Raw genomic sequence first — 25095 nt, forward strand, 5'->3', positions numbered from 1 at the left:
GAGGGTAAAATGTGACATTTAATTTTGCCTGTTAAAATTGTCAGCCAGAAAAACAAAAGACAATTAAGCATTTTGTGAGGACAAGTCTAGTTCCTACTTCAAAATTCTCTAGATACTTTATACTACCCAAAGCGTGATCCTGTCTGAAACACCAAAAAAACCCCAAAAACATTGCTAAGCAGACTTGAGTAGATGATGAGACCACACAAATGATCTGGTTACAAAAGATGCCCTAGGTCATATAATTCATGTAATTATTAGGTCATACATTCATGTAATCTTGTTCTGATAAAACTGTCTTCTAACACGCCCTAAGACTCACTCTGATGCTTTGGCATTTTAATAGCTGGAAACCCCAAGGAACCAAACACTTTAACCCTTTCTTACTTGTTGGACACAGGAATTTATGGCCTAGGAACTCATTTTGATGCCATTGAATTGGATTGTGCATCTTTTCAGACTTTAGGAAAAGGCATAGAAGGAGGACAAATCCCACTAGACTGAAGTTTGGGCGCTTGAACGCTTGCTCAGAGCAGCAGTGGGGTGCTGGTGGCCCCATTTCCCTCGTTCCACTGCAGCTCTGAGTGCAGGGGACTCATGCTCTCTCCAGCAGCACCACCAGCCCAGGTGGAACCCCAGGTTAATGCCTCCCACTCTTTCATGGTATCTGCCTTTCCTCTTCCTTGCAGCAATGGGATATCCACAAGCTTCAAAGGAGTAGACTGATTTAGAAAAGCAGAGTGAGGCCAGGGCTGGATTTGTCTGGTGGAAAGTGCAAACCTGCACAGAGGGAAGCAGACTGTCTGCCCTCCACAGAGATGAACTCATATCCCAGCCCCTTAATTACCCTGATGGCTGATGTTGCTTGCTTAACCACAAACTAATCTCCCCAGGCCCAGGGCCAGTTGTGCAGTTCTCCAGCAGAACTGATGCAACAGCAAAGACCTGTGACTTGAAAGAACCTGTCAGGCTGACAAAGAAAGGAGGTATTGGCAGGAGCACACAGCTCCTGCTTCAGGATTGCCTGAAGGGTTCCTAAATTCAGTGCACAGCACAGACTGAGTGGGTGGCTTCCTTGGCTGGCTTTCCTTTCTTTAATTTTCTTAATATGCTGTAAGGAGCTTGGAGTTCTCTTTGCATCAAAATGAGCCTACCAATACCCCCTGGATAATGCCTCTTTTCCTCCTGGGGAAAAACAAAAGGGTCCCCGGAGAAACACTGCAAGGATCAGATGATCTTGTTTCATTAATGAATTACTTGGGATTTATCAGAATCGTTCTCAAGATGTTACCTCAGAATATGATGTGCTTGGTCATTATTATTCAAAGTATGTCCTTCCCATGAGTGTGAGTCCCCCAGTCAGCTCAAAAAATATTCACTGCATTATGGCCCTCAATTTTTACAGCATTAACTAATGTTAAATACAGCTAGGATTTCAGCATCAGAGTTAAACAGAAATATGCAGAAGATTCCACCATCCCTGATGTACAAGACAAGAGACAAATCAGAATAGAGGCTTGGTTGCAAAGAGAAGAAAAATAAACAGAAGGGGAGTAAAATGCAGGATGCATGAGCCAGAGTCATGCAGGCATGTACCTGGCAGAATTAACCCAGGCACCACTGCACTGTTTCCTGCTATCCTTATCAACTCACAAAACACCAGACTTTTCACCATGGCCCTGAAGGGGAGTTTCAGCTGTCCACCAACAGCTCACACAGCACCAGCAAGGAGGTAAAAAAAACCAGAAACAGAAAATCACTTCATTCTCCAGTTCGCTATTTAGAGCTGTAAGGGTCTTGCAGGGGAAAGAGAGAAACTGCATCATTATTAGAGTGTTGCTGCTTTACCCAGGAGCAGGCTGAGCTCCCCAGAGCCTGGAAGATGACTGCTTTCCTCCCCATCATGACAACTGCAGACGTGGAGGTCAGAAACCTTTCCAGGGCTGGCAGGAAGACTGCACCACAAGTGTAAATTTTCCAAAGTTGCCTGCACCAGGGAAAAGATTCCCAGTAGAGCTATAAAAGTGATAAAAATAAACTGTGATGGACACAAGGAGGACTAAGCCGACTTAGTTCTACTTGGGAAACCACTAGAAGTTGTAAGGAATAGCTAAAGAGGATGAACCTTCTCCTTTCAAGCCTTTTGCTGAATTGTCTCCCCACACTCAGAGCATTTCCTATGTGGCCAGAGTCAGCTTTTCATAACCTGGCAGCAGGTGCCTTTCTTTGGGAATCAGGAACCTTTGGGATTTCAGTGTGCTTGGTTGAACAAAGCTGGGCACTGGGAGCAGAGGCTGGATTAGTTTTACCCAGTTTTACCCGGTTTTTCTCCTGGGCCTGTCACAGAATGCTGTTCTGCAGCCCAGTGAACAAAGCAGCAACTACACTGAGCTCTTACAGAATTAACTGTGGTCACAACAAGAACTGCAGAAGCCTGAAGATGGATAGATTAGCCCAAGCAAAGAATGTGCTGTAAGCTGAGAAGGCAAAAGGTGGATTTCTCTGGAGGCAGACAGAGAATACATTTACATATGAAAATCTAATACACAGTGAAAAAGGGAAAGGGCATTACATAAATAATGTGAGGGAAGAAATGAAAAATATGTATTTTTAAACACATTCCAAAAACGGTTTTCAGCATCTGCAAACATGTTGCTCAGCCAAGCAAAGACCCAGAGGCAGCAGGCTTGAGTCAGGCAGGCACACACACAGACAGAGGGGCCCTGCAGAGCATCATCATTCACACCAAGTTCCCTTCAGCTCTAGGGTGTTGGGAGAGTATTGGGGGTATCTCTTTTAATTTGGCTTTATCTTCAACAACCTATAGACATTTGCTACTGGCCACATCACGAGTGGGCTCCTCAGCTAGACAGACTCCTGGTGCCAGCACTGCAGGGATGAAAGTGGAACACAAATTGCTGGGAAGGAGCAAGAGCACACTGGTGTCCCCATGGGTGACGTGGTGCCCTAATGCTCTGGATCTCAAGAGGACACAGGTGCAGGACTCAGAAGAAAATTGGAATGTGGGAAAGGAGCTCCTTCTTGTGCTTCAGCCCAGAACTTTAATCCACTCAGATAAAAGAAGAGCTGAGGTGTCCCCTCCTCAGGACTGAACCCCAGCTGTTCACTTCGGCCAGAGATGTGGCTTTGCCATTCATTTGTGGCACATCCACACGTTCCCCAGATCCAAACAGTGGCAGCCTGGCCTGGCAGGAACCTGCACAGCCATTTCCCTCATTTCCCCTGCGGCCGCTAACAACGAGATCACTTTGTAACTCCTGATACTCCAGAACTTACACTAAGCCAGCTGTAATGGCACCTTTTGGCTGCTTCATTGATTTCCACTTTACTGGGTTTGCAGGTTATACTGCTTCGCTTTTATAGGATTTTCCTGTCCTTCCATTCAGATCGACTGAAAAGGCACAAAGCAGTTTCTTCCCTTCCTTCCCAGTGAGGCAGAGGCACCCGCGAGGCTCCAGTGGCAAAGCAGGGCACAAAGTCTGCAGGCACCTGCAAGGCTGGTGTCACCAGTGAGGCAGCAGCTCTAAAATGGACAGCCAGAATCAGAGAGAGAGAATCCTGTTAATGAAGAGCTGGTTTACACTCTCCTGTGGTCACCTTCTGGGTGTGAGAAAGGCAAGAGTGGCATCAGCTTCCTCAGAGGTGGCTACGGGTCCCCTGAAGCCAGTGGGAGCTTCCTTCCTGCTCTGGGTTTGCCCCTCAAAGACACCAAAAAGTACCACAGCAGCAAAACCAGACTAAAGTAGATCTCTGTCCATCTCCCCCCTGACAGATGGTATCAAGGCAGCAGAAGCTGAGCTGTTCTAATCGGTGCCAAAGGACTGTTAAATCTGAACTGAAACATGGAAGTCCATTTACACAGCCAAGGCTGTAGCTTCAGTTTTGACAGGCAAATAAAGCAGGGACTGTATGTAACACCTGACCTATTTATGGGTGGAAAAAAAGGAAAAAAAAAAAAAAGGAAGAAAGAAAAAAAAAAAAAAAGGAGTGATTTACTAAATAAAAACCTAATCCTCAGGGAATCTGATGGCCAAGAAAATGCTGGCTGCATCTGAACTTCCTCCCCTTGACTCAGAGATGAAAGTTGTGTATCTGCAAGTTGCTTTCAGTGGTATTGGAGGGGACTTGTTGGATAGCTGCTTGCACTAGGCTCCAGCAGGAAAAAAGCTTTTTTTCCCTGTGGTTTATTTTTTTGTCTTATAGAAGAATAAAAAAAAAAAAAAGACCATGTCTCTATATGAAGAAAGAAATAGCAAAAGTTCTGCTCTGCCTCTCGTCACTGGAGACGGATCTGTTCTTTTATTTACACTGCATGACATCCAGGCAAGAAGAAGCTCCACAGAACTAAATTAGGGTCACTCCCTGTCAGTGCAGATGTGCTCCTGGCTGTTAAGCAACAGAATATGGCATAAGCCCCTACCTCCACTTCAGAGAAAATTGTGCTGTGAAAATGAAGATGCATTGCAGGTCCTAAAGGTGATGGTGATTAGCACTGGAAAGGGAATAATCTGCAACATTTCCTCCCTTGAGTAGGACCAGCACAAGCATCTCTCCTTGTGAAGAAGTGAAATTCTCCAGGAAGGTATAAAAGTAGATGTTTCCATCTGAGGAGCATGAGGGAGAAAAGTCAGAAGGATATGACTTTCAGGAGGCCTCCAAGGATTGAGGGGGTTCATTGTTGCTGTTTTTAGAAGAAGCAGCTAAAAAACCACACTATTTCCTAAAAAATTCTGCTTGGAGACAGTCTTATTGCAAAATCAACTTTGAAGCATATTAAACTAAGAAGGCATAAGATGCTCTCATTCCAGAATAAGAATTGCTGGGGAAATGTTCTAATGCACTCTACATTCACAGTCTGCCTCAGATGCAAATGAAATCTCAAGTGCCAACAAGCTCCAGACAGAAGCTCTCCCCAAGCACTTTGCAATGATGGGTTTAAGCTCTGGCAGCACTGTGACCACAGCAGCTGATGTCAAGGTGCTCCTTCCCTCATATCCTGGGCCATTAGGAGCATTGCCAGGAAGAAAAATCAGAGTTCACTTGTGACCAGGGGCGAGGACTGTCTAACTTTGTACCTCGAACAGTCAGATTGAATTTTAAGGTCTTAAAGGTAAACTTGACTTTAATAAACAGCCCCTTTTACTGTGTGAAGGAGCCAGACTTCAGAAGGAAGAGGTGCCACAGAACACACTGGGATCCCAGTGATCTGCTGTCCCCAGGGCAGGCAACCCTCCTTCAGGGAATTAGGGGTGCAGGTCCAAGAGTTTTCCAGCTCTGTTCCCTGCTTCTCCCAAGGAATGAGCAACATATCCAGCTTTTGAATGATGGCACTTGGGCCCAGGCTTGGTCACAGCATTTTCCAGTTCTGCTCTAGACTCTCTGACAGATCATGTCGTGTTTGATGGAAGGCAGGTGAAGCTCAGTGAGGCTGAATGGCTTCTCCTGGACCTGGGAATCAGGCACCCTCCTGTTCTCTCTTTGCTGCTATGACACCAAGCACAAGTTTTTCTGAGGGAACAGGACATGAAGCTGATCAGTGTTGTACTAAAATCATCACAGCAGTCAAACTTTAATAAGTACAAAAATTGAAAACTCTCAGTGATGCTCCTTTTGGGTGGGTGGAGGCCATGATGAACCAGAACTTGCCCTGTTGTCATTGTCTGTGTCACACTTGTTCTGTAGTCACACAAAGATTTGGCTTGTGCTTGCCGATAATATAAAGCACATCCATCTTTTTAATGTTTTGCCTAGACACTGTACCACTGGCTGAAAATTTTGAAGTAAACTTTTATAATTTCAAACAAAACTTCACATAAGGAGACCTGCAGACTTCTCCTTTCCTCTTCTTTTAACTGACCACAGATCTTTGCCTTTCTTTGTTCTTTCTCTTCCACCACATTTTTTTCCATCAGTGATAAAGTAACAAAATAGAGAAACAAAAAAAAAAAAAAAGAAAAAAAAAAGAGAAAAAGGGAAAATAGGAGAAAAATAAATGAGTTTGTATAAAATTTATAATAAAGAAGTCTTTGAAAACCTGTGGCATTAGGAAAAAAAATACAAATCAAGTATTTTTCATCTTTTACATTTAGCAGCAGCAAAGACTAAAGCCATAACCTCCAAGTCAGAGCACACATACCAGGGGTGTCTTACCATTTGTGGAACATGTAATAAGTCATTTGACCCTTGAACTATAGTGTTACTATAGGGCACATCTGGAAATTGCCACTAAGGGGTGACATCTGTCACTAAGGAACCAACCTTCCTGGCCAGAGTGATATTTTAGAGAGCTCTTTGCCGTTGTTCAAAACTCCCTTAAATTTACCCTTCCTGTCTACAAAGTGTTTAATAGAAGTTTCCCCTGCATTAGGGTCCCAGCAAAGCAATTTGTGTCTACATTTCTTCTTAGGTAAAATTAAGCAGAACTGGTAATGAATGTGCCCCATTACCCTTTCCTTCCACCCTGGGTGCAGAGAAGCCAGACTGCACTGAAAGAGCAAAGCCAAGCCCTGCAGGGCTACTGTCTGGGGCAGAAGCCTGCTTTCATCCCAAATCCCTTCTTCTTGCCCTCCAGACAAGCTTTGCACCCTTTTCTGTGTAAGCTGGAGAAGCCAGGGTGACATGGCTCTCATAAACATGTGCACAATGCAACAGGCACCCCAGGAGCTTGTGAGCAATCTGTGCAGGGGCAGAGGGAAAATTTAATCCCAGTGCCCTTGTGCCAAAGGAAAGTTTGCAGCGGCCAAGTCCCAGTCACTCATGAATGCTGGCTCCTCAGAGCAAAGCAGAAGGAGCAGGAAGGTAAGTGCAGGACACCTCGAGACAAAAGGACTGAAAACAAAATGAAAACAAAACAAAAAAAAAAAATCAATTCAGCTGAACCCAGCCAGGGCAGACAAAGAACAAAGGGTCAGAAGACAAAGCTGGAAACAATAGACCAGCAAGATTACTATCAGTTGTGAGGAAGAGCTGAGGCACTGCTGAAGGAGAATAGAAAGGGCTTAAATGATAAAAACTAGAAGAGATTCCTAATTGTGAATCCTGACCTGCAGCTTGATCAGCACAGCTCTCACACATTGCTGCTGCACTGACTGAAAGGGCTCATCTCAGCCCTGGTTCCTTGATGGCAATGATGGTCACTTATCAGAGCCCTTTCTTTGCCATTAACAGAATCACGCAATTGAGATCTAAAGACAGCCACAAACTTCCTGTGGTTTTTACATCTTTGTCCTGAGTTTTGCATATTTATTTCCTGCCTTGACCCAGAGAAGATCTGGTACTTAGGGGTAATACTGCTCCCTAAAAGTGTAGGACTTGCTGCCCATGGCCATACAGAGCAATAAGCACAGAAAAGGACCCTGATAACTGAGCAGATAGGGATAAACACCTTCAGAATCCACTCAGACTGCAATTTTTAGTGGGAAAACCAGGCCATATTAAGGAAAGACAAGTGATCGTGATGTCCAGGTAATCAATATTTTCTCTCTTTCCTATCCTCAGACATCAGCAAAGTGCCTCAGTGTGTACAAATATGATGTGCTTTGCCCTAGGGGGAGGTCGCTAGGGCTGGGAGGAAATGATCTTTAAGCCCATGTTATCCAAAAGTATAAGCAGTCAAGAAACATTGCAAAACAGGATGTTCAAGAGATTAATTGGGCAATCTCACATGGAGACAAAATAAATTTGCCTGTTGTTCTACAGTAAAAGCCTTTCTCAATTCCCCCCCTTGAAGACCAAGGGCTCCTTTAGCTCTGTGATTACTCCAAAGAGGATTAGTTAAGTAGAGCTAGTCAAAGGCCTGCTCTGGGCAAAGGGCAAAAAAAAAATCAAACAAAGCCACTTGACATTTCTTAGCTGCACAGGCAAAGCTGACCTTGCTGTCCCAGTGCTGAGGAGTTACTGGAAGCAGAAAGATGAGCACACAAGGGTTGGGCTGCAGAGGGGTGAGCCTGCCTGACCAGACCAACTTTCTGTTCCTGCTACTGCAGATTGAACAGAAGAGGTGGGACAGCAATCTCTGCTGTTGGTGGGGAGAGGTGTGTCAGCCACAGAATGGCCACAGATGACACAGCTCCTCCCTCGGGGACAGCTCAGGTTTCCAAAATTCTGCATTTTCCTCTGCAGCTGCAAACAGCAACACCCAGCTCATGCACGGTCCACCTCCACACCCTGCCACCATCACGCCTTCTCTTCTGTGCAGGAGTTCCAGAAAACACACATTCTAAGGGAGTGAATCACATGACTCTACAGCCTGAGGAATTTAAACTCATCATAAATTTCCTCCAGATCAGGAACCTGGGTGTATAACCTCTTGTACCTGCCTGACACCACAGGTAATTGATTCAAAGCCTGTGGTACCCTGTAACAGCCAATGTCACACTGGGTAGCAGGGATTCCTCTAACAGTCTATTTGCATCAACACGACTCTAAAAGGAGCTTTTATTTCCATTACTCCAATATGGATGCTTTAGTATTCTCAGAACAACCTCTCTCTCCTGGGATACTTCACACTAAAATCTCATCCAGGAGATTTACAAGGGACAGACAATAGTGGTTTTCATGTCGCTTTAGAAGCCAGGGAGAGTGTGTTTCCCTTTGTATTAAAGCTTAGGAGCTATGCACTTAAAGAAAAATCTTGGTGGAAAGGATGAATGCAATTTAACAACTTTAAGAGAGCCCTGCAGCTCATTTTATGGTTGGGCTGTTGAATTCTGTTGCCTTTGTTTGCTCCTCATCATTTGGTTTCCCGAACTCCCGTAAAAGAGCCCATGAACTGCAGCTCCTGCTCACCACATTCCCTCACTGCTCCTAAGTGCTGAGCTGCTCCTGAAAGCACAGGAGTGTTCCCACCCTCTCCTGACACAGCTTGTGCCTATCATTGTCTGGATGCAGAACACCATTCATCACTTCGTGGAAAGATTCTACTCTTCTTTTGATCAAGAGCAGTCACCTCTAGGGTGGAACTCTGCACTAGGGGATGCACTTTCCTATGGACTGCAGCCAGAAAAGGTTTTCATAGGACACCATAAGTATTGAAAGGGAATGGAAGCTTTGTGTCTTTATACCTTAAGTGGTGGGGTGGCAAGAAAGTATAAAAAAATACCCTTAAAGTGGAGCTTCCATGTTGCTCAGTTCTCTTCAGTCTTAGCAATGCAGCCCACAAAGAGAAACACTGGAAAAGGCTCCCAAAAAAAGGCATTCCTGAACCAGAGAGCACTCATTCCTTGGCTGCCTGGCCATGGCAGAGCCCTCTCCTGCACCCAGAGATGCCTTACAAACACATCCAAAGAGGAATTGCAGACTAAGCCTATATACATATGCATTCCATTCACTGGAGTTAGAAGTAGCCAGGACAGCATAAGTGTTTGCTTCCATTCTCTTTCATTTGGCAGAGAAGACAGAAGTGAGACTTGACAGTAATACAACAAACATGCAATTACAGCATTCCTATTCCCTATGGAATCATATTTTCTTTCCTCCTCTGGTAGGAAACATAGCTTGGAAATGAAGATGAATTGGCTCACTAGACAGAAGAATAAAACAGATCAAGTGAGATGCAAGCCATGCATTTATTCAGATACACATTCAGTCTGATAGAAAATCTCACAGATGATGTCCCCAAGCTTCTGAGGACCCAATCATTACCACCACAGGAATTTCTAGGTGCACTGCTTTCTTCTCAAGTGCAGCTGCTGTTCCCAAAAGCATCTTATAGCAATGGCTACAGAACTCAGTTTCTTTCCCTTAGGAGAAATTTATATCCCGGAGCAAGGTCATCACCTCTGCTCCTTCAGGAAGGCTCTTTCCACAGGTAAAGGCTGAATTTACATTTGCATGTAAAACATGTCCTGGCCTTCAGTTACTATCACCTATGTCCTTATGCTCAAAAGATTTATGCTTAATAAAAGAAACAGAAAAGCAGCTTTTAACCCCGCCAGTATAGTCCTCCTCTTTCTTCATAAGAAGAGAAAAGAGTTTGGGTAAAATTCCAAGTAGAAGAAACAGGCTTCAAAAGGATCCTTCTCACACTTATGACTGTGTTTCCCACAAGAAATAAAAAACACAAATACCAAACACATAACAAAACAAAACAAACCCCATAACACAATGAAAAAAACCCACCCAAGTAAAATTTATTCTGTTTTAGCAACTTCACTCTCCTACTAACTCCCTCAGGTTTCCTGCAGGATCAAATTCAAAGAATTTGAATTCACTGTCTGCACAAAACAAACTAGAAAACAGTTTTAAGAGGCCACTTTGGAATCTGTCCAGGAGTTAAATCCTTCATAGCACCTGCAGCATCCTGGTGACATAGAGAGCAAATTCAATTACCCACTAGCCCAGTGAGTTATAGTGCAAAATCAGAACCTGAGAGACAGCTTCTGGGAGATTTGTTTCTAGGCAGTCTGTTGCCTGCTATTCCATGCTTTAAACTTAGAATCAAAATTTGTACAGGTTTTCAGATTTTTTTTCCCCTGCCCTCTGCTGGCGAGAGGGTGAGGGTTCAAAACATAGACGGAGAATGCAAACACAAAATCAAGAGACCTTGCCCAGTGTAATCAGTTCTTCATTTCATATCATCTGATTTAAGGTGAAGCAAGAGGGAGCATTCATTTAAGCAGCTATAAATGAAAAAAAGATTGATTGAAAAGTAATTTTTTTCTCCGTTTCTTATGGAAAAGAGTCACAGGTGTCTGTTTTTCTTATATTTTCTTTTTAATGGCTGTTTCCTTTTCAGCCCATAAGATTCAAGGTCAGCTCCAGGTCAGATTGCACTGAGCCCAAGATGCTCAGCAAGTTCAAACCCAGCTGTGGCATTCCTCTCCCTCCTGTACTGCACTGGGTTTCCATCCTGGCATCCCAGCCTGGAAATCTCTATTAGAGGCTTGGGGTACAAATTTTCATTTCTGCATTTAGATGGCGCAGTGGACGCTACACTGGCATATCAACAAATGACATCCTGCTAACAGAACATGCTAAATCAGTGGGTGAAATACATGTCTTGGTACATCTAGACATGTTTAACCTTGGAATTACTGACTGCTGGAAAAAGTCAGAGCATACAGGATAAAGTTAAAGGTAGGAGTGTCTCCTACAACTTTCTGTGGATGTGAATAGTGAGGGACAGTTGCTTTTCCCCACAAAGAATATAAATCTAGCAAACATAGGAAAGAAAATAAGACTCTGAGAATATTGGGGACTAAAAATACCCCTGTTACCAAGTCTTGGATAAAATCCAAGGCTTTTGAAAGCTGCCTTATGGTCAGTGTTTAGAGGGTAGGGGTTTGCACAGTTTATTAGTGCACACTGTTACCTGACATCTGTAAGAGTTAGCTTATTTGCCTTTACAGTAAAGTATGGAAGAGAAAACAGCACACATTTTCTTAAAGGAAAATACTGTGGAGGAGAGAAATGAGGAAAAGTATCTAAGAAAGGAAAATAATCTAAACCCACAACTTCAGAAAAATCCCTCAGAAATCTGAACAGCCCGAGAGAGATGAGTTCAGGCTGTAAGATGAATTTGCACTTCTTTGTGCTCACTACAAAAGCCCTTCAGGAGCAGCAGTGATTCCAGTTGGTTTAAAAATGGTCTCTGAGAGCAAAATGAAAACAAATCCTCTTAATCCTGGACCCTACTCCTACTTACTCATCCCTAGAAGTGGTACAAACATCAGTGCTTGTGGTGACCATTATCATCTGAGGAGGAGAATACCACTCTACCTTTGGACTGAAAGGTACTCATGTAAATATTCTGAATATACTCTCTGATGACTGGGTCTCCATTTCCAGCCCTATAGCTCCACCACAAGCAGTTAAGAACCACCAGGAAAACTTCCTAAAAAGGCTAACAATTGTACTAACTCTTAAAAGACCAAAACAGGAACAAAAGGTTCTTAATCCATCTTTTTATGAAGAGGCCCTCCAGGGTTTTGTGGCAGCTGCAGCATGTGTGAAATATTGCAGCATTTGTTTGTAACCCTGGATGAGGTGCCTGATGATTCTGAGGAGGTCTGGCTGCTGCTGCAAGCACTCCACTGTTGGAAGGTGACAGAAATGTCTATCCAAGTTTAAAATACTGGCACATTTTCAGGAATGAAGGGCATTTGTATCCAAAACTCAGTTTTCAGTGGATTCTTCATAGTAGAATATGAAGAAGAGTGACAGAGAAACAATTTTGAACAGAGAGATGACAAGCTTTTTCTTCCCCCATAGGAATACAAAATCCTTGCTTAGATTCATAATATGTGGGTAAAGTGGAGGACAAAGGATCAAAAGACAGGCACAAGCATCTCATGATATATTAAACTAGAAAACTTGCTTCTCAGGGGCTTTGACTAGTCATAAACAACAACAGCAACAACAAACCCCAAAAAACCAACCAAATAAACAAACAAACCCCCAAAAAAACCCCAAAGAAATGGGGGCTGTAATAGGTAGTTTCTGCCAGGCCCCAGGAAACTCCTGTTTGTAGTATACAGCTAAAAATCCCTCAGCAAAAAACCAGGCCAAAGAGGGCAAGAAGGGAGCTGGCCAGCCCAAAGACAGGTAGAAAAATGAGTAAAGAGTCAGATATTATCTTCAGGCTTTAAAGAAAACAGTGACTGAACTGAATAAAACCAAAGATCAATGTGGAAAAAATGAAAACCAAAAAATATAAATCTTTTTGCTCATTCTCTATTCCCCTATGGACTGATTCTACAAGCTTGGGCAGTCAGTTCTGGTCTTCCATCCACGAAATGCTGCCTGCTCCTGGGGAATCTTTGGGACCAGTTTCCAGATCTTAATACTCCAGGTGGTGAGCATCATCAAACATTCCAGAAGAAATCTCTCCACCACGAAAAAAAATAGTCCTGACATGTTCCATATGCACTGAGCTGGCATCTGGATATAAAATCTGCAACACCTAACTATGCCAAAAAGCTTCCTGAGACTCCAGAAATAAAATTCCTAAGTGTGCCCTCAACTTGACTGCCAGAGGAATCTTTTTTATCCCTTCTTTTGATCCTCCCACACAAAAGTTTCCAAAGATGGAGCAAGCACCCAATTTCACATTTGGCAGTGCTAGAAACAACGCTGCAGTGGCCTTGAAATGTTTGACATTTCCACTTGTCTGGATGCTAGCTCTGCACAGGAGGCAGCTCTGCCTGCACGGGGCAGGGCTCAGTGCAGAGCCCAGAGCCTGTGGCTCAGGGTGTCAAGCAGGAGCTGTAACTCAGCCACAGCAAGTTTCTCATGTGCTTTGCCAAAACTGATACCTTCATACCTCCTTGTTATTTTTCTTCTATTTCCTACTTTTTTTGTTTGGGTTTTCTTTGGTTTTTTTTTTTTTTTTTTTTTTTTTTTTTATTACAAAGCACAAAGTTTCCATGAGACAATCAGAGCATGACTTCTATCTAGCTGTTTCATCAGGCTAAGCATGCCACATGCTTTTACACATCCTTTTTTTTTTTTTATTATTTCCCTTTTGAATAAACTCTCCATTATCAAAATAAAATAACATCATTTACAAAGCACCACCTCAGCAGCATGCCTCAGCTTTCATTTCACAGGGCTATGCCAGCAGCCACAAACAGAATCAAAGCAGCCAATTAAAAATCCATATTCATTAACAAACATCATGTGTGCTATAATGCCCTGCATTGACTGTGGCACGGCAGGAGATGGGAAACTCGCTGAGTTTTCCTGCTCTCAGTCTGAAGCATTGTTTTATTAGAGGAAGGGTTTTACCTTTGCTACTCCAGGCCAGCAAGGAGAGTGTCCTGCAAGCCCATGGGGCTGGGGCAGCAGAGGGGGCAGCTGCTGAGCTTTTGCCTCAATGATGCCAGACACAGCACCTTGCCAGGATGAGGAGCACACAGAGAAGGCCATGAACGTGTGCCAGACCCTCCCCACCGAGGTCTTTGGGTACCAGCAGGGCCAATGGCAATGGAGTCTGTGGCCCCATGAGCAGACAACATAATAAACCCTGCATATGCTTGATTGATGCAGCTCATCGGCTCAGCAGGGCCAGGTCCAAGCTGCTGCAGTGAATTACCAAATTGCCCTGGCTCCAGGGGAGCTACTTTGATTTACACCATCAACACTTCACTGCTGCAGACAGTCACGTGCATAAGTACAATATTTCAGGCCTGTACAATGAAGTTATATGAAGGCGTGTCAGGGTTATTTATTTATTTGCACCCACAAGCCTGAGATTTACAACTCTTTATAAATACAAGCTGGGCAATTTGCTTTCTATTTTTAGCAGGAATGCTTTGTGCAGGAAACAGCTGTCAGCCACTGGGAGCTGTGCTCCTCGGAGCAGCAGCTTCAGACAAAGAGAGGCCTCTTAGAATTCAACTGGAGAGCTAGGGTCACTGCTTTGTGATGGAAAAGAAGCTGGAGATGGTACATAGCAAGAAAAAAAATAAGTAGTTAACAGAATAAACCCCAGAAAAAAATGGGCTGGAAAAGCTCTAAGAAAAGGACCTTTACACAAATATATTGCATGTGATTGTGACTGCCTCATTCCTCCCAAACAGCTTCAGAGCCCAACTCTGTCCAGTTCTGACCAAGTTCAGCAAACCTCCACAAGTCTTGGACCCAATTCATTCCTACAGCCTCAAAGAAGATGAGATTTAGATGAGAGATTCTGCTGATATCCTCACTGTGGAAAAATCTGCCACATCCCCTTTCAGAGCCAAAGCTATCCACATTGGGCACATGCACCAGCAGGAGATCAGATCCCAGCAGATCTCTCAGCTTGGAGCAGACACTCACCTTGGCAGACGAAGGAAGAGGGTGTTTCCCCAGGATGGACCCGTGCTGTGATGAACACCACTTTCTGTTCAGCCCCTGGACGCAGGTTTGCTGCAGCAGAAAGGGGCAGGGGACAGAATGGGGGGAAAAAAGAGAAATGAAGATCATTAAACTGTGCCTCAGATGTAGAAGCAAACAACTGCAAATTTCTAAAACACATCCTTTCATTAGAATTGGTCACACATTATAAACAAGAACAATCTCTAACCAAAGGGGCAGCATCACCTAGTCTCCTTCCCAGACTGCACAATGGGTGCAAGACTAATGACATGCAGCCAAACCTGCAACAACAAATTTAGCTCTCTTTTTAAACCCCAAGATTTACTGCAGAGAGTTTAACTGCACTGTAATTGTGCTCTCACTCATGATAAATGTCCCCCTGGGCCACAGGAATAGCACTGGGGCTCCAGTCAAGGTAAAGCCAATTGCACCCTGCATTACACTTGGTCCAAGCCTTAACAGTGCCAGGCAATGGCAAAGTGCTACAAATTATATTTATTAGGCTTTGCTCTGGAGGATTTAGAGGTGTTTTTTAAAAAATCTGTTAAGTGTTTGGGACTGCATCTGCTCTAACTGAAAGAAAGGTTAAAAAAAAAAATACAGAAAAGAGACCAAGATTAAATCCAGGAACCTTCTCCAGTGAGGTCATGAAAATGTGCCATTTCCCCTTCAAATTGCAGATAGGTGGAAGATAGATTTAGATCCTAGCTCTGCTGAATTTAACATGGATTAATCCCTCAGTTTTGAACCACACCACTTTGGCCACCTGCTTCAGCCATAAACTACATGGGTCAACCAGGATCCTTCCTTTGTTTGTGCTGTGACTGCATTTAATAAACAGCAAATGAAAATTATGCTCTTGCAAAATGGGTTCTGGGAATTTTAAAGACTATAAGAGGTCAGGACCTCAGTTAGATGTCTTATCTCAACCTGAACACACACAGCAGGGGTAATGCTAAACACAGCAGGCTCCAATTGCTAGAGACAATTTAAATCTTTGTTTTGAAGTAAAAAGTTTACAGACTGGAAACTAAAGCCAAGCTTTTTTTGTTTTTTTTTTAACTTAGTTTATTCTGTTTTAATTAGGTAGATGCACTGCACGCATATCCAAAGTCAGACTTTTATTTTCAAAGATGTGTGAGAGTCCCCAAGACCATACCTTAGTTATTTTTTTTTAATTTCCCAAATTCTTATTTCCCAAATTCCTAGAAATGGTCCATTTTCCCCATGGCACATCATACCTTACAGAACCATAGGAATAATCAATACAGTTTTTGCTGTTCTCAGGAGACAATTGCAGCAGGTTTCTTCTTTTATTTCCTTAGCATCTCAAAGTCCTGCAGCTGCTCTCCCTATAACTCAGCCATTCATTTGTTCTTTCTCACACCAGCTTCACCATTCTCTGATGTTTTTGAACTCCAGAGGCAAAGAAATATAAGAAAGAAAGTCTCTGCCAAATCCAGCAGCTGGTGGGGTCAATTCTCTGGGCAGAAGAAAAGTGGGAGGCAGCAAAAAGGAGCACAACCCCAGCAGGTAGGAGTCAATGGCCGTCCCACATTATTTGCATTAATGTTAAGTAGTGTGGGCGGAAGGAGATAAATCAGCAAACCAACTTTGAGGAACAAAAGGAGAAGGCTGGGATCACTTTAGCAAGAGGAGATGAGTTTTCCTCCCCTCTTGAAAACCAGAATTGCATTAGAGGGACTGTGGCTCAGCACAGATGTGATGCTCAGCACCATGACTGCCACACTGGAACAGAGCTGGTCAGGAACCTTTTGGACAGAGGATTGGTTTGGGGTGTTTTGTGGCTTTGTTTTCAATTGCAAAGTTGTTGTTTTTTATGCTTCATAAGACTTATTAGAATCATTATTATGATCAATAATTTTCACTATGCAAGTCTATTTTAATTGGCAATAAATTAAAACCCCCACAAGCCAACTCTGCTTTGCCCCCAGTGACAATTAGTAAATGGTATCCTTGCCTTTCTCTTGACCCATGAGCCTTTCCTTTTTATTTTCTCCCCCTATCCTGGATAAAAGGAAGCAGCTGTGTGGGCATCTGGCTGCTAACCAAGGTTAACACACTAAACAACTACAAAACACCATTTCATTTTTTAATTTAAATGTTACATTAGAAATACATCCTATTTCCTACTTCAGGATTGAAAAGATCAATCAAAATTAAGAAGATTAGAAGTGTATAGCTTTGCTTAGTAGGTGCCAAAAACACTTAAGCAGAGTGACAGAAAGGCACACTCCATTTAGCCACAGCTTTGAGACTTGTAGAAATGCAGAGAAATCTGTTGTGATACCACTTTTACCCTTCTGAACACCATGGTAGTGAATCTTAGAAACAAAACTCTTTGACAAAACAGGTTTTTTGGAAAGAAAGGAAAGAAAAGTAGACACATGTGTAATGGTTCCTTTTTCATTTTCTTTTCTGGAACATATCTTGAAGATTTAAATGAACATTTTCCCTTCCCTTTGAAGGCTATCCACTATCATCATCATGGATAATATTTGCCTTGACTTATGACTGAGACCTAAACAATCTGTCACTGTGTGTTACAACCTGGTGTAACTGCTGCTCACCCACTGCCATCCTGCCCCTGCTCAGAGGAGAAATCCCCAGAACAAAGCTGTGGAGATCTGAGATGCTATTCAGAGCAATCAACACCAACCTCAACATCTATTCTGGCTCCCCAGCAAGCACAGTAGGGATAAACACCAAGCAAATTTCACACTGAAAAGAAACTCAATGGGCTGCAAGAAAGCAGCTCAGGTCTCTCATTCTGAATACCACTTGTCCTGTTTGGCCCCCAACCCATGTCCCTTCCCCTCTAAAGCTTTGGCATGTCAAGCCAGTCACTTAACCCCACTGGCAACACTCCCTCAGCTCTCACCCAGGAAACAGCAATTGCCACTCCTGGTTCCTTATTATGCTACTGCAACTAAAGCAGGGCTGCACAGAAAACATTTTCTTCTTACAAAGAGAGAGTCAGATCGAATTCTAAACCATCACGGGAAGGCAAGAAATTCACTTGGCCATTTTCAGTCAATTTTCATTTTAATGCTGCTATAAAAACATTAAAATGATAGTATTTGTATACAGCAGCTTAATGGTAGGTATCTAGAACATTCAAGCAGAAATATTAAATTTGTGGAATTCCATTTGCACCTCAAAGATTAAGTACTGTAACAGAACTGAGGCAGAACATCACTCCTCAACCTCCAGGATCTTTTCTGCTACCTTGTCAGACCAGAATCAGACTGCAGATTTGTGGTTTCTTTAGGTCTTGCAGCCATGATGTATTTTATGATTCATGTTCACAAATTAGCACTAAGGAGGAGAGGTCTGACCCTGAAAGTCTGGCTCAGAAAGCCTTGAGGCTGGTGCCCATCAGGAGAACTTGGGAGTGAATTTCACTCCTTTGCAGAGGACTTCAAAGTTGAGAAAGGTACTAGAAAAATCTTGTCATCTCTGGAAGACCAGAAGGCTATAATCCATGGGAATCCATCATCCTGCAAACATATGGCCAAATAACGATGTGATTTAAATACCCACATATATTTTAATGGAATGTTATCCACTGCAAATGAATTCCATATTGCCATCCTGTCCCAGGTACTTTGCAGTACGAGGTGGGCTGCTGACAGCATTTTTTTATACAAAACTCTGCGAGTTAAAGACTCCACAGAGGAAATCAAACAGCTCTATTGCATTACCCCCCTGTGTGCCACCCCAGCCCGTCTGTACCCAGCACAGCTGGAACATCTGTGTCGAAAGCGAGCGCCGGTGTCGGCGCTGCTCCGAGGGCCTCACCTCCACCACATTAACCTGCTTCAGCAAATCAAATCCAAGCAGCATTTACTGTACTCTGGTTTTTCCTAAGAGACCAGATCAGCAGCTAATCCCATTTATTTTTGCTCCTTCTGGCCACAAATGTCATTTCAGGTAAGAGAGTGCATCTCAGCAATGCAAGAGTGCAAAGGAACTGAATTTTTGGTCACTACTGAATCCCACTGGACTTGGTGAGGTCAGATTTTCTTTCTCACCTTCTTATAGTTGGCTTCAGCAGAACAAAGAAACTAAGAGGGACAGAAGGTAAAAATGATGCCATTTGTGCCACGAAGTGATGAGCAAAGACTGGACTACGGGTTCTGGCAGTCAGACACCCATTCCTGTGCAGTTTTAACTGAAATGGGAGGCAGCAGTATTTTGTCTCATGCAAAAGCCATGGAAGGTCAGGTCTGTGATGGGGTAGCACTGCTACAGGGGACCCTCACCTCCCATCACCTTCAGTCTGTCCTGCCTGGGGTTTTTTAAGCAAAACCTCCTTTGTGCAAGGACCATCTACTCAGCAATGGTCCTGCATGTAATGCTCAAAACTGCATCCAAAACCTTCCAAGTTTTGGGTTTTCATTCAGGCTCTGTCCTTGACTCTGTCAGGTGCTTAAGTACATGATTTGTTGGACGGACTTGCATCGTGCTCAAAAATGTGCTTAACCATAATTTTGGCATGAGAGCTGTGCTGAATTGGGGCTGTTTTGCAGGAAGCCTGCCTCTGAGATCATTGTCACAATGTTTTAAAGTTGGAGATTGTGCAACTATTATCCTTTATTGCTCGTTTTATGCCAAAGTCTCCCTTTCTTTTTACATTCCCCTTAAAAGCGAAGCTATTTTGGAGCATTTAATATTATTTAATCTCTTTACTCTGGCAGCATAGAAATTACAGGAACCATTACAATGGTCCTGTGTGAGCGTATGCTTTATTGATGTATATGCTGACCTAATATCAAATTGATTTTACTCAGCTTTTCTGCTGACCATGGAAAAATGCAAATTGGGTATTATATTTGCACACTAATTTTATTGGGCCCCTGTGTCTTCATAAAAAGATAAAGTTTGGACTAATAAAAATAAAACATTTCTGGGGCTAATATAGGCAAATGTTTATGTAGGCAGGTAACAAATTGGTTTGTCATTTAGGAGAACATAAAGAGCACTAAAATCATCTTTAGGCAAAATAGATTGGTGGCTTTTGCTTAGCTTTTAGCTTTCATTTGCAAAATCAATTTAATGTAGCACAGTGTCTCAAAGAAAGGGTGACACAGGATTAAGACATTAATTGTATTCCCCCTCCATAACTCCCCCTTTTTCAGAGGCCCTGGGATTTGGGTTTGCTCTTGTTCAAAGGAAATTAAATATATTTCAGCAGAAAATGGGAAAAAAGAACCTTTAGACTTCTGCCATGTGTGAGCATCCTATTGGGACAAACAGGGGCAGGTAGGAAAGTGGGACTCGGTGTACTGAAGGCAGATGCTGACAGAGTTATCAACATTTGTCAGTGCCACCAGGAACCATAAAACACAGTAGCTGAGGGATGTTCTTCCTGGATATGGCTTTGTTCCTCCCTTCTCTTCCCTCTCAGTCCTCTGTAACAATGCCTTGTGCATCCCCCATGGCCTGGAGCCCTGCTGGAATGCAGCTGAGTGAACTTCCATGGCAGTTTAAGTAGACAGGCATATATCAACAGCCTAACTTCTTTACATTGAAAGGAATTGGCCTATTTACATCTCAGAGCAGGCACTTTTCCACCCAGCTCTTGGTTTTCATCCCTTCCTTCCCCTTCCCTTCCTCAGATGCAGGGTGTTTTGGAGGGGCTCCATGTGGTGGGAGGTTACATAAACAGTTTTGATGTTAATACTTGACTGCATTTTCAACTTAATAGCCCAGCAAAAGGATCTGACTGTGAAGCAAAAGGCCAGAAATATCTCCTGGTAAAATTATGCTGAAGCACAGATCGAATGACGCTGCAGAGCTATTTGCAAAATCAGAAATGGCAAATGCCTACAGAGGAAGAGCCCCCTTACCTCCCAGCCACATTTGCTTGTTTTTAATCTTCATTACATCTTGTAAGCAACCATTTTTCCATTTGGGCTTTCTGATACTGGCAGTTCACTACGCTTTTGAGGCAGGAAAATTAAATGCATGCAAAACCAGTCAGGACACACTTATGGTCTTCCCTTCCTCCTCATCTCCACATTAAAAAAACCTCCAAAACACACTCCTAAAAACCTGAGGTTTTGTTTTCTAAAATATACATATGCATTTGAACGTTGGAACATACAGTCCTGTGAATAAGAATAGAAATCTGGAATATGAACAGCACATTATTCGTCCTCAAACGGCCAAGGTGATGACAACTCACAATTAAGGATGCAGACAGTAGCATTTAATGTCACCTACCTGCATCACTGTCACATCATAACAGTTTAGCAGGCAGGTCCCCAGCCTGCTTTCTTTTTCCCTTTTCTGCTTTGCTATTTATAAAGTCAGGTTGGAGTGTAGATCAACCCCTTGCCCTCCAGAGACCAGAGGCATGCAGTAAATTATGGGAAGGCTAAGTGGTACATCAAATGTGTCTCCTCAAAGCTATACATCATCTTGTTAAATTTGATGTCTAATCCCAGAACCCCAGAAATCATTCCCAAAATCCCAGAAAATGCATGTGTCCTTCAGATGATATAGAACAAGAAAGTAAAGTTTACCTGCAGGGAAAAGAAAAAAAAAACCACCAAGACAAAAACATTCTAGAAACGATTTGCTAAAGTCTTCATTTCACTTGATTGTCTTTCAGTGCCATTTCCTTAAATGCCATTGACTCAGAACTCACCCATCTGTGCTTGAATACATGAACTCTGATCTACAGTACTCACTTTATTTTTCCTTGCAATGGTTGATAATAAATTACAAACTGAACAAACCAAACATCCTATTTATCTCTCTCTAAAAATCTTACATCAGCTAGAAATGCAGTATCTTACATATGCAGCAGGACTTCTCCAGTCACCACCAGTGACAGCAATGATGATCTTCAGCCATTCCACAGGGTTCTCTTGACTGAGCTCCACAGCCTCTCATCAGTGAGGAGGAGATGGAAGAACTCAGGAGCTGCCAGCTGCCCCACAGGAAGCAGACCTCATCCATTGGGAAGGAATCAATGCTAACTGATATCTTTCTTGCTCTCTCTGTTTAGAGCTATCATCCCTCTAGAGTTCTCACCATCCCAGTAGCCTTCACTTTTTACAAAGGGATAGAACTAAAATATTCAGATGCAAGACATTTTCACCTGAAATACTACATTACATGGGTACTTTTTCAGTTTGTCTTTAAAATCCAGGGTTTCAAAAGATGATGCTAGGACCTGTTAAAAAGCAATTCTCTATCAGCTCTCTCCAGTGAAGAGGGCTATGGCTGTGTTTGTTTGCTATAAGTATGCATGGACTTAAAGATAAGAGAATAATTTATGGCAGAATTTCAGCCAAGGTAGAAAAGAGGGAATTACCACCCCCTCACAGAGTAGTCCAGCAGTTACAGGAGCAGCCAGGACACCTTTGATCTGTTTTGGGGTTTTTTTTTTCCAATTTTGCTGTGGCTTTGCCTGAGATTAACTTTAGTGCTCAGGCTTTCCCATAGAAAAACTGAGCAAAACCTTGTGCACTTCAGAACAGAACTGAGTCCCAGTACAGCTATTCTCAAAACTCTTTGAGTTTCTTTGAGATGCACAGCCACATCCTTGTGCTCATCATGGATTTTTCCAAGGAGGGCAGTATAAATGACATTTATAGCTGCCATGAGATACAACTCCAGAATCTGTGAGTCCAGCATCTCTAACCTCTCAAGGCCAATGGATAAAAAAAATGGGGAAGGAACAAGCTGCAACACAACATGCAAAAATTGGGAAAGATGTTTCTGGGAAGCTGTAACTAGAAAACCTCCATTCACTGGGGCTAGGTCCTGTATTATTCACTTAAGAAACAGGCAAAAAGTGTAACAGGATGAGAATTAGGAAAAAAGAAAAAGTTGGAGCAGCATGAAATAGTGGACAAAGCTGGAGAACTACTCAGGTCTTTCTCTGTGAGGAAAAAAATTGAAAAGCAACCAAAATTTCAGCCTGCTGGGCTAAAATCTCAAAGTTGGGGAGCAGTGAAGCAACACAACCAACACTGTCACAGATTAATCTCCTGTGTTCCACCTTTTTGACACTGACCTGAACAACAGGAACCCTTCTCTCTCTTATTCTTTTCCTGAACATCCATTGAAAAGAAGTGGGGACATAATCAATTACAGGACACAGGAGATGATTATTTTTTTGATTTATGTGTTGCATCAGACCCTCCCTGGGCAGAAGGACAAGGACTGACAGGGTTAGGAAGAATAAAACCTTCAGTGTACAAAACCTTGAAAGCAGTGATCCCTGCAAGATGAGCAGGGTCTTCTGCAAGGGGTTTTGGCCTTTCCTGAACTCTGGCTTTGAGCTCTTCAGTAGCTGAGCTAGCGGTCAGTGAAAAAGCAACCTGCTGAAATGAGATTCATGAAGAGCCGTGCTCCTCAGAGTGTGACACTGACCTCTCTGGGAAGCACCAGCACTCTGTTTGGAGAGAGGCTTGAGCCCACAGGCAAGGAAGTCACCAGTGAATTGTTTCTTTTTCCACACTCATTGCTTGCCTGAAATCAGAATTCGGCCTCAAACACGCAGCACCAAAAACTAAAATGCTCAGTAGAGGGTCTTACACGGCAAATTCAAATTTTGAAATATTTCAGCAAGGTGGGCGATGCAGACTAGCCTCAGGGCTGAAGTACACACACCTCTAAGGCAGCCAGGAGCAAATCCTTCTTTACTGTCATGTTAGACGTTGGCTTCAAATCAGTGTGAGAAACCTGTTCTTAATGTAAGCAGGATGGCAAAGATGGGGGGAAAAGGCCCCCTTTTCACAGACCCCTGCTTTTGTTCATTGATTCTTCGCAGACTGTAATCACAGGGACATGATGTCAGGGAGTCTGTGGCTTGGGAGGAGTCGACAGCCCTAAATCAGCTTTGCTTGGGTGTGTGAACTCCATTCGCTGGCAACTGAGTCCAGCACCAGCAGGTGTCACAGACACGGCCCCAGACAGAAGTGCACTAGGAACATTGGACACATATCGTAAATCCCAGAGTCTGGCAGGACAAAGTCCTGTCACACCCTTGTCCTTTCCTTCAAGAAAAAAGCAGTGAGATGCATTCCTGGAGGCAGGGCACTTTCCATTCTCGTTAAGGGCCAACAATTGAGCAAGCTGCCATTCTTATTCAGATGCTGCTTATGACATTTTCCCCTCCGTTGCAAAAACAATTATCGCAAAGATGTTTAAATTCCACCTGGACACATAAAACCTTCTCCTTCCCCAGCCAACCTGCTGCCACAGTCCCCTGCCTTGCAACAAACCAAGAACAGCTTCTCTCACAGACGTGATCCCTCTAAAAGCTCCCTTTAAGCACCACATTAACTTCATGTGCATGCAAGTGTCCACCGATCCTAATTGTCCTTTTTGTCCCATCATTAGCTAGCAATAAATTCCAGAGGCACAGTCAATCAATAGAGCACGGGGCATAAGGGAAAACACATTTTGTTGCCTGCACTAGACACACACTGCAAGGCTGTGAGAGCTTTGTAAAACCTATCTAGTCAGCAAACTGTTAAAACCAATTTATACACACTCACATTCCCTCTCTCAAGGCAATAAGCCTATGGAGAATTTTAATTAAAGTCAAAGGAGCCTTTAAAAGTGGAGGGGGAGAAATCTAGCACAGCAAGAAATAAATTAATAAAAACACGCTCCAAGTTGAAGCTCAAGGGGATCACTCTCAGTCATCATTTATTTAAAGGATGGGACACGTCAAAGATAGGAATGTCAAGTGGGAGATGCTGTGAAGCAGCAGAGGACAGAAGAGGGGCTGATGAACTGCATGCCACAGCTTCTGTAGCATCATTTTTTGTCACGTAGGTTATACTTGTGGCTGGCCACCTGCTGCTTGATATTCTCTAGCTCTCAAAGTTAGGGACTGAAATATCTGTATTCCCTTTCACAGTTGATCTGGGAAGGACCTTTTAGCTCATCTAGACCATCCTTACCTGGTCAGCACCCAATTTCTGCAGGAAATTATTGCTTTCTCTCAACCTGAGGGGATTTTTCTTGGTATTTAGCCAGCAGTTTCTTTTGCTGAATTTCATTCTATTTGTCACTTGCTTCTTCCCTTGGTGTTTATATCTTATTTTTAAATTATTTTATTTTTTATGCATTATTCTAGCTTTTGCTTGGGTCACGGACTACTCCAGAGGAACTGACTGACCCCTCCAGATGAACTTCCACATGCAAGCAAGCCACAGATCTGGTCAATCCTCATGTTCCAGAGTTCAGGGAAAAGCTGGCATCCTGCTCATCTCCTGTCATTTTTGC

General features: G+C 43.1%; 1 protein-coding gene across 1 annotated transcript in view; it reads right to left on the reverse strand.

Annotated features, from left to right (window-relative positions):
- The window catches only part of AGBL4 (AGBL carboxypeptidase 4), a gene marked incomplete at its 5' end in the record, with an annotated part of 879139 nt that overhangs the window by 190605 nt on the left and 663439 nt on the right, over positions 1-25095 (reverse strand). The window contains one exon of the mRNA XM_041483183.1: positions 14779-14868. Coding sequence (XP_041339117.1) covers positions 14779-14868 — 90 coding nt within the window. The remainder of the gene's footprint in view (positions 1-14778; positions 14869-25095) is intronic.

The sequence above is a fragment of the Pyrgilauda ruficollis genome, unplaced genomic scaffold, assembly GCF_017590135.1.
Source record: "Pyrgilauda ruficollis isolate IOZ18807 unplaced genomic scaffold, ASM1759013v1 scaffold6, whole genome shotgun sequence".
Taxonomy (NCBI): domain Eukaryota; kingdom Metazoa; phylum Chordata; class Aves; order Passeriformes; family Passeridae; genus Pyrgilauda; species Pyrgilauda ruficollis.